This window comes from Acipenser ruthenus, chromosome 45, assembly GCF_902713425.1.
Source record: "Acipenser ruthenus chromosome 45, fAciRut3.2 maternal haplotype, whole genome shotgun sequence".
NCBI classification, from domain to species: domain Eukaryota; kingdom Metazoa; phylum Chordata; class Actinopteri; order Acipenseriformes; family Acipenseridae; genus Acipenser; species Acipenser ruthenus.
This window is the reverse complement of record NC_081233.1, coordinates 3,074,537-3,084,772: the sequence shown is the minus strand read 5'-3', so window position 1 is coordinate 3,084,772 and position 10,236 is coordinate 3,074,537. Positions and strand designations below refer to the sequence as shown.

Sequence of the window (10,236 nt, the reverse complement as noted above, 5' to 3'; positions counted from 1 at the left end):
AGTGTTTAATAAAACCAACAAATAAATCTGATCCAATTCTGTCTTCTCAAACAAAATCCACAAGTAACAATTTATGCAAGATCATAAAGACTTAGCAAAAACTATAATTGTGTATTTTCTTTTAACAGCAGTGGTTTTACTTCGGCTGTGGCACATTACAGTGCACTGAATGCTTTGACGTTGCTCGCTCCTGGCATAACTACGGTATAGCTCGAGGGCCATGCAAAAAAGAAATAAAAAAAAAAAAAACACAATTGCATATATTATTATATAAACCTCATAAATAACGCTCGTGTATTTCTTTTTTAATGCTTCCAGGCTTGGGGTGGGCTTGTCTCAAAAAAATCTAAATAAGCACACCTCTGCACTGTGTGTAATTAATGAACTGCTGTTCACAGCGACGGGACTCGCGTCCTAATAGCTCGATCTCGCTCAAATAGAAAATACAACTGGCATAAGGGTGCACTGCGGTGAGCCTGTCACGGGTACAAAGCAGAGTACATCGGGCGAAGCTATGAACTCGGTGGCTTTGTTTTTTTGCAGATTATAATTTCGTTTGTTCCTTAGACAGTTTAAATGTTCTATTTCATATCTAAATTAGTGTCTGAATCATGCTGTGTGTCATTTTATAATATATTGAAGCAGGGATATTAAAACGTGGCATAACTGTCTTAATCATGTTTGGTGCTGCTGTATAATTTAATATATATAAAATGGGTACCTTTTTTAAACTGGGCGTGACTATCACTGCTTACTGAATGGCGTCACTGGCTGTGCAGGTGGTCTCCACCCATCATGCTCAGTATATCACAGCATGTCTCAGACCAGGGACAACACTTCGGCACTGCTTTGCGTCTAAGGTAAGACTTTCCAAAAACATTATCTAGATATGTTTGTCTGTATGTAGATTACTAAATATCCATTAAAAACAGCAGCATGTTTATATGTGAAAGTCCCGTTTCACAATAGCTTTTAAATATAGATTTTAAGGAGGCAGTTTCCTCAATAGTCCACGTTAAACATATTAGCTTTATAGCTGCTTCTTGCAGAAGGAGTTTACTACTCTATAGGAAATAAACATTATTATTATTATTATTATTATTATTATTATTATTATTATTATTATTATTATTATTATTATTATTATTGAGCTGTATTGCTTTTTAATATTTTTATTCTGTATTGTTTTACTGCAGATGCATGTAATTTTCTTATACAGCCCTACTCTGTTTAAGTCTGTTTTGATGGGTTAAATGTGGGAGTCATTTGAGCAGGAATTCTTTTAAAAATATATCAACTGAAATATATTCAATTCAATCTGTAGCAGCATAAAAAGTAATTTGGTCGATGGGATGTGCTGTACTTTGCATAGCCTTGCTTACCCTACTCAAACCTGCCAAGAAAACATTCAAATCAGATGTTTTCAATGCTTCAAAAAGTGAAATATTGGGTCTTTATGCAAACATAGTTAAACGAAATCAGTATAATTGATGATGTGTATTCCATATAGTATTATTATTTATTTCTTAGCAGACGCCCTTATCCAGGGCGACTTACAATTGTTACAAGATATCATATTATTTTTACATAGTTACCCATTTATACAGTTGGGTTTTTACTGGAGCAATCTAGGTAAAGTACCTTGCTCAAGGGTACAGCAGCAGTGTCCTCTACCAGGGATTGAACCCACGACCCTCCGGTCAAGAGTCCAGAGCCCTAACCACTACTCCACACTGTTTGCTTCATGCAACAGTACTTGTTCGTTTTAATTTTCTTTTAAATTAAAACCCAATAAGTGACACATGGTGTAAAGCAGTTTATTTGATCAATATATCTCACAGGGTTCCGGTGCAGCAGCAGAACTCCACTCGTTTTTTCTTTTACTGTTTTTGACGTCCAGTCGGGTTTTTGTACTGAAAAAGCGATTGTAAAATTAATTAATTAATTAATAATAAAATGCTAGAAACGTGCAATGAAGGGTAGACGCGCTGGTATAAATCAAAGCCAGCGCGTAAACCGTTTAATTTGTGTATTGTTATTTTTATTGTACTGCAGATGATATCACTCGAGAGACGGGGATGTCTGTCATTATACAGCCCTATTCTGTCTACTGCCATCGCGTTTGGTTAAAACATGTATTCCTAGTAAAAGTGATTCACCTGGAGTGGATTCAGTATATTAATATATGAATGTCTGTTGCAGGCAAACGTTTTTTACAAGTTTAATTTTCATGGAGTTTGTGACCGATGTGTAAATCGCCTGATTGTCACAGTGCGGGCGGCATGATAGCAGCTTAGCAGCGGTGTTCTGGAGCTGCAAATCTGAGGAGTTAGACTTAAACAACGCCTATTACAAACTCGACTCGACTTTTAAAATCTCAAACACAACGAGTTAAGTAACGCCGTACTCTTTAAAATCATATTTGCCATTTTAAATACAAAACCATTGTAAAGTATTCACATGTCCTAATAAATGTGAAACTCAAACTATTCATACGAGACAGTCCGCTAAATGATGAAAAAAAAAACAAGGAAAGTCATGTGTAGAAACAGCTGCTACCTTACAATCATTACCACAGTAATGATCTGACTGGATCTTTACAAAGCTTGATCCCGTGTCTCAAACAACTTGGCTTAGTGTGGAATCATATTGTTATTCTGATAACAGAGCAAATAGTAATTTATTTATTTGGGTCATTTAATCTTTAATTTATCTACATTTTTATTTGAGCAATTCATATTCAGTATTCAGGTTAATATTAGTTTTCCATGTCTCCGATCAACACACACCAATAAACATTCTTTTGAAACACGCAACCTGGTGAAACATGTACCCTATTCTGTAGTGATGTAACGACAATCACAATTCTACGCTTCTGAAGATGATTATATTGTTAGTACAGTGAAAGCCAGAGACTTTGTAAGTGTTTGCACAGTTAATTTAAAGTATTTTAAATAGAAAACTTAATAATTCTTCTATTTGTTGCAAGCTGCTTCTCTCAACTCTCGCTCTTTGTCGCTCACTCGACGGAAGATTTGATTTCTGGCAGTGACACATGCAGCCAGTAGCTGTGCAAGGACGGAACGGTGTTGAAAGCTTCATTAAAGACGCAGTTCACAAACAGCGTCCTCAATACTACTTAACTATATACACAAATCATAGCACATTATTTAAGAAATGCAAGGCTATATTTGCACCCTGAGCAAAATAAAAATAAAAAGCATAATAGCACAGTAGTGATGTCAAAAAGTGATAATTCATCTAGAGCAGTGGTTCCCAGCTCTGGTCCTCAACTAGCCCTGTGTCTGCTGGGGTTTCTCCCAACCGAGCTCTGTTACTTAATTGAACCTTTAATTGAACTAAGAATGAGCATAATCGGAGCTTTTTGATTATATTAGACAGTTGCAGATTTCAAGTTACATATACAATTGTATAAGGAACTTGAATCCTCCAACATTTTATTAACTAAACAACTTAAAAATTAAATTTAAGCAAATTCTCAGTTCAACTCTCACCCAACCTCTCTGTGTCATTGTCATGATTGACTGGCGGATCCTACGGGGCTGGCTCTCTACCCCCCTCCCTCTCCCCCCCTGCAGGATCATGCACACATCAGATAGCAGCACAGAGCTCCCCCTGCAGGATCATGCATGCGTCAGATAGCAGCACAGAGCTCCCCCTGCATGATCATACACGCCTCAGATAGCAGCACAGACCTCCCCCTGCAGGATCATACACGAATCAGATAGCAGCACAGAGCTCCCCCTGCAGGATCATACACGAATCAGATAGCAGCACAGAGCTCCCCCTGCAGGATCATACACGAATCAGATAGCAGCACAGAGCTCCCCCTGCAGGATCATACACGAATCAGATAGCAGCACAGAGCTCCCCCTGCAGGATCATGCACACGTCAGATAGCAGCACAGAGCTTCCCCTGCAGGATCATGCATGCTTCAGATAGCAGCACAGAGCTCCCCTGCAGGGTCATGCACACATCAGATAGCAGCACAGAGCTCCCCTGCAGGATCATGCATGCTTCAGATATCAGCACAGAGCTCCCCCTGCAGGATCATGCATGCTTCAGATAGCAGCACAGAGCTCCCCCTGCAGGATCATGCATGCTTCAGATAGCAGCACAGAGCTCCCCCTGCAGGATCATGATTGCGTCAGATATCAGCAATGAGCTCCCCCTGCAGGATCATGCACGTGTCAGATATCAGCACAGAGCTCCCCCTCCAGGATCATGCACGCGTTAGATATCAGCACAGAGCTCCCCCTGCAGGATCATGCACGCGTCAGATATCAGCACAGAGCTCCCCCTGCAGGATCTTGCACGAATCAGATAGCAGCACAGAGCTCCCCCTGCAGGATCATGCATGCGTCAGATAGCAGCACAGAGCTCCCCCTGCATGATCATACACGCCTCAGATAGCAGCACAGACCTCCCCCTGCAGGATCATACACGAATCAGATAGCAGCACAGAGCTCCCCCTGCAGGATCATGCACGAATCAGATAGCAGCACAGAACTCCCCCTGCAGGATCATGCACGAATCAGATAGCAGCACAGACCTCCCCCTGCAGGATCATACACGAATCAGATAGCAGCACAGAGCTCCCCCTGCAGGATCATGCACACGTCAGATAGCAGCACAGAGCTTCCCCTGCAGGATCGTGCATGCTTCAGATAGCAGCACAGAGCTCCCCAGCAGGGTCATGCACACATCAGATAGCAGCACAGAGCTCCCCTGCAGGATCATGCATGCTTCAGATATCAGCACAGAGCTCCCCCTGCAGGATCATGCATGCTTCAGATAGCAGCACAGAGCTCCCCCTGCAGGATCATGCATGCTTCAGATAGCAGCACAGCCCCCTCCAGTGGCAACGTGCGTCCTGAACACTGTGTTGCTAATGAGGGGTGAAAGAAACACCTCCTGAGGCAGGCGCGGGCTCCGCTGACAACGTGGAGCCCATGCAAGTGACCCCCACTGAGGGGCCAGAGGGAGAGGAAGAACCAGAGAGTGTACAAGAAGATAGTGCCCTCAAGGTAGAGCCCCTCCCCGTAGAACAAATGGACCAGGAAACTGGTTCTCAGCCCACCATAGGGGCCAGACGGAGGGGAAGGTAGTGCTCTCAGGGGCCATCCCCTCTCCCTGGAACAAAAGGACCAGGAAACCTGGAGGTGGGACGCAGGGAGGACCGGTGAGGCTTAAAATAAGGTGCAAAGTGCTCACACAACAACGTGAGTGCATTGTGCTTTACCATCGCGAGGGGGCAATGGAGAGCTGGGAGAGAGGGAGTTGAACACCGGGTCCACCTGCAGCGGTGGAGCTTGTTGAGTTCCTGGAGGCCACTATCTACCGCAGGGATAAGGTACAGCTGGCCCTGGACAAATGGGGGGATTTCCAGGGGGTTTTAAACCTACCTCAGGGCCTGCCACGTCAGCAAATCTTCAAGCTCAACCGTGCACATTTGGGCCCGAAAGTTACACAACCAGTTGATGAACTTCGGGAGAACTCAGGATCTCCAGAAGTGTCATCAACAAATCCTGACAAGATCATGTATCACATCGGTACCGTGGACGTCAACGGGTGCAAGGACCATTTCCACAGAGCCCAGGTAATCTACTTGAAAAAAGGAGGTTACTCTGTGTGCTTCCTGCAGGAAACCCACATGACTCCAGAGGCCGAAGCCAACTGGTTTCTGGAGTGGTGGGAGAATGTCTTTCAGCCATCTTACTGAATCATATTGTGGGCCGACGACACTCTTCTCTGGGTCCTTCATTCCCACGGGACTTGATGTGGTCGACATTGTGCTAGGCCGTTTGTTACACCACCAGATCCAGGACGGAGACAGTATCGTTCACCTTTTGAATGTGTACGCTCAGTCCTCGGGTCTGGCGAGAGTCCAACTATTTTGCCGGATGTCGACCTACATGAGAAACATCAGCACAGAGGAGTGCGTGGTTCTCGAGGGTGACTTCAACTGCACCCTCGAGGCCGCGGACAAGGTGAGGCAAAAACCCTACCCTCTCTCTTTCTCTCTAAATTGGTCCCTGACTGTGGCCCTCACTTTCAGGAGAGGAGTACATCAAGGATGCCCTCTGTCCAGTCAACTGTACGCGCTGTGCATCGAGCCCTTCTTCTGCCTCCTTCGCAGGAGGCTCATGGGGATGGTGCTTGGCAAACTGGGGTGGTCCTGTCGGCTTATGCTGACGACGTGCTCCTAGTGGCCTCCAATCCAGTTGATCAGGAGAGGATGCAGAGCTGCCAGAGCATTTACTCTGCTGCATCCTCTGCCAGGATCAACTGAAACAAATGCTCCTGGCTTTTAGTAGGTCCCTGACAGGTGGACTCCCTTCCTATCACGCTCCAGCACTTCCAGTGGAGCATGGTCAGCTTCAAGTACCTGGGAGTCCATGGGAGCCCCGCGACCTTGGTCACATCCAACTGGGTGAAGTTGGAGGACAAGGTTGCTGCGAGACCTGAAGTTGTGGTCGGGTGTTCTAATATTGCTTTCCTTCAGGGGCAGGGCTCTGGTGATCAACCAGCTGGTGGCATCAAATCTGTGGCATTGGCTCACCACCCTGAGCCCACCCCCTGAGTTTGTTGCCAGGGTCCAGAAGAAGCTGACGAACTTCTTCTGGGCCAAAAAGCATTGGGTTTCTGTTGGGGTTCTGTGCCTCCCTCTGGACAGGGGAAGGGCAAGGGTTGGTGTGCATCAAGAGCCAGGTGCACACCTTCCTACTACAGACCCTGCAGAGATACCTGTACGCAGACCCGGCCCCGCAGTGGTGTGCGCTGGCCTCCCTGCTCTTGACCCAGTTGCATGACTTGGGCTGTGACCGGCTCCATCTCCCTAAGCTGCCGGTCTTTATCCAGGACCTGCTCAGGACCAGAGCATGTTCAACGTTGGACGAGACGCCGTTCCAACCGAGGAGGAGTCCCCTTTGGTGCCGAGGCTCTTGATCTCGTTCAAAGTGAGCAGAGTCTGTGATCTCCTGGTGCCGGTTGTATTAAAGGGATCCGGGCTCAGATGTTGATCTTGATCCTAGTTGTGTTGTACTAAACGGATCAGTGCTCAATCTGAGCTCAAATCTGAGCTCAAACCTTATCTTGCTTTTGATCAGGATCAGACCTTGATCCCACTTTTGAAAAATTGAGGAACTAAACATAATTTGTTTTATTCGAAACCATCAGACACTTATAGGTCGGGTTTTTAAAGATAGGCAAACCCCTCTTGAGGTTTTCAGCGAGGAAAAAGTTAGAATATGGCCCAACTGTCGGACCAACCATGTTTGTTAATTTAGACTAAGATCAGAATCGGATTAGAGCTTGATCGAACGTTTTTAAAATAGACCATGCATCATCAAAATACATAACTGAAACCTTTTTAAAATTGCTAAAATAATATTTAAATAACCGAATTTGGATAATTGTAACGATAACTTAATAAACTTTAATATCTGCTTGCAAGGATATCCAAAAGTATTTCCTTCAGATTGAAACGGAGATCATTTAACATTTTACAAAACAATAAGCAACAATGCATTTAAAAGTAGCTGTAATAGTACTGTATTAAGATAATCGCAATTAGAACAAAAACTTTGTACAATATTAGTTTAGTTTGTGTTTAGCTATATCTGACATTTCTGTTTTCGCCGTATAGCTACAGAAAAAAATAGACCTGACTGTGTAATGAGGTTTCATAAATACTATTTCCACGTTTTCTGTGTTGGTAAAGTCATACTGGTGCCCTCATGTTATCGATTACAAATAAATCATTGATTTAATTAGATTTAACGTTGTGTTTTTTAATGCATATAATTTTTTCCCCCCAATTCCTTTTTTCTCAATAACTTAAGCTTATCTTTTCACAGCCTCAATCGCCCCCTGTCCGCGACATTTTCCAGTTGCAGCTGTCTGTCAGCACTTGATTACATTTGCTCAAAATGTGTTGATAATTTGCCCTGAACCAATGCTGCAGCTACATGTTTGTGTGTATGGAGGCTATACCGCTATAAAATATCTGTGTGTCCGTCAGAAAATACACACAGCCGTGATTACGGTAACATTTATTAAAACATTTTTAGAAGTTAAACAAAACTAAACCAGATACCGGTATTAATATACTCGATCTGTTTTTTATAGAATCGCTGGTGATTTAAATGATACATGTACAGTAGTTGCTTCTGATTTATGTAGTTTAAATTAAACACACTTCATTTTCTGACATTCAGAATCTTCACTCTCTGCACCATGCATATTCACTTCTCATTGGTCAGTTTTCCTAGTTGCAGTTGCACAGCTCCAAGATCGGATCAAGATTTCGGATCAGTGGTTTGATCCTGATCCGCTTACTACAGCGCCTTTTCATGATCCGGCTCCAGTGAGCCCGGATCCGATCCTGTTTTTTGATCTTGTTAGTACAACCAGCCCCTGGATCCCCAGTGCTCGGAGTGGCTGACTCCTGAGTCGCTGGTTGTCAGGGCGGCTCGGGGACCAGCAGAACAGCCCACCGAGCGATCCAGGAGTGCAAAGCAGCATTGCCAGCAGTGTGGAGTAGTGGTTAGGGCTCTGGACTCTTGACCGGAGGGTCATGGGTTCATTCCCCGGTGGGGGACACTGCTGCTGTACCCTTGAGCAAGGTACTTTACCTAGATTGCTCCAGTAAAAACCCAACTGTATAAATGGGTAATTGTATGTAAAAATAATGTGATATCTTGTAACAATTGTAAGTCGCCCTGGATAAGGGTGTCTGCTAATAAATAAATAATAATAATAATAATAATTGCACCCAGACTCTGTCAGGTATCTTGAGGGGGTCCTTAGGACCTGAGAGTCAAACTCCCTCCCTACCCCTGGCTCTCCGGTCCTGCTGATTAAACCAAAGGTGCTGGAACCTCCACAGCCTCCCCTCGAGAATAACCTGAGCAGGATCTCTGATTTCTCCTCCACCCCTCCCCCCCCCTCCTCTCCGCGTCGAGGAGAACCTTGTACGCGATGGTGCTCCACATTCTCCACTTTCTCACCCTTGCCTCCTGCCGAAAGACCGCTTGGCGGGAGCCCCTCCAACTCCCAGAAGGCGAGTCCCCAGTGGGAGGCCCTGTACTCCCTGATGATCCCTAGAGGAGCCGGGTAGCTAGGATGGAGGGTGCTGCACGGAGCGCTCGTGTCAGGAGAGATCCTGCGTCACTTCACCGACTCGGACGCCGCATGCTCTTTCTGCGGTCAATCTGAGTCGGTGTTCCATATTTGTTTTTTGTGCACCAGGCTGCACCCCGTTCTTCCTCTTTCTGAAGAACCTCCTGCTGCAGATCTGGCTGCACTTCTCCCCCACCTTTTTATTTTCAGGCACCCTGTTTGTGGCTCCTTGAAAAAGAGGGACCTCCTGGTGAATCTGCTCCTGGCTCTTGCTAAACTGGCACTTTACAAGACCAGGAAGCGTAAGATCACTGGGGAGGGTCTTTGTGACTGTGGAGCCATGTTCAGAGCCCTGGTCCGGTCAAGATCACTGGGGAGGGTCTCTGTGACTGTGGAGCCCTGTTCAGAGCCCTTGGCCAATGAAGGGGATTACTTTAGAGCACGACCATGCAGAGTCCGCTGGCAACATGACAGCTTTTTTGGACCAGTGGGCTCTAAGTGGCGTGCTCTGTTCCATTTATTTTGGTTCATTATTACAGTTGATCATTTAATTTACAGTTTGAAAAATGTTTTTTTATTACAATTATGACCAGTTTTTGTTAGCACCCCCCTTTTGTTTAGGGGATGCTAATTAGTATTTGTTTGTTATATCAGCCATACCATCTTGAGTAAGCCTCATCTTCTCTGAGCTCAGAAGATAAACAAAGTTGGGCTTGGTTTGTACTTGGATGGGAGACCGCTTGGAACACCATGTGCTGAGTGAAAGTTGATATAATCCTCCTATTGGTCATCAAATAGGAATAATAATAATAAAAACAACATTTCTATTGAGGTTGCAATGTGATTAAGCATTCTGTTTTGTATTGTTATTTTGTTTTGCTGTGTTTTTTATATTTGATGCTTTCCCTCTATGAAGGTGATTAATGGAAAGTCTTCTCTTTCTAATGCAGAGTCTGCTGTGATGGGGGAGAGAGGGCTGCTCATCCTTCTGCTTGCAGGTGGGTTTCCTTTATTTCTATTTGCTTTGATATTTTCCACATTATCTCACAGAAAAGGTCATGCGGTTCTTAAAGCTGCAGTGTCCCTCAATC

At 44.6% G+C, this 10,236-nt stretch overlaps 1 protein-coding gene across 1 annotated transcript in view; it reads left to right on the top strand.

Moving 5' to 3' along the window:
- Positions 1 to 720: 720 nt before the first annotated feature.
- The window catches only part of LOC131720850 (macrophage mannose receptor 1-like), a 67,595-nt gene continuing 58,079 nt past the window's right edge, over positions 721 to 10,236 (top strand). Inside the window, exons 1-2 of the mRNA XM_059013040.1 lie at positions 721 to 860; positions 10,096 to 10,143. Of these exons, the coding sequence (XP_058869023.1) occupies positions 10,107 to 10,143 (37 nt within the window). The 5' untranslated portion in view covers positions 721 to 860; positions 10,096 to 10,106. The remainder of the gene's footprint in view (positions 861 to 10,095; positions 10,144 to 10,236) is intronic.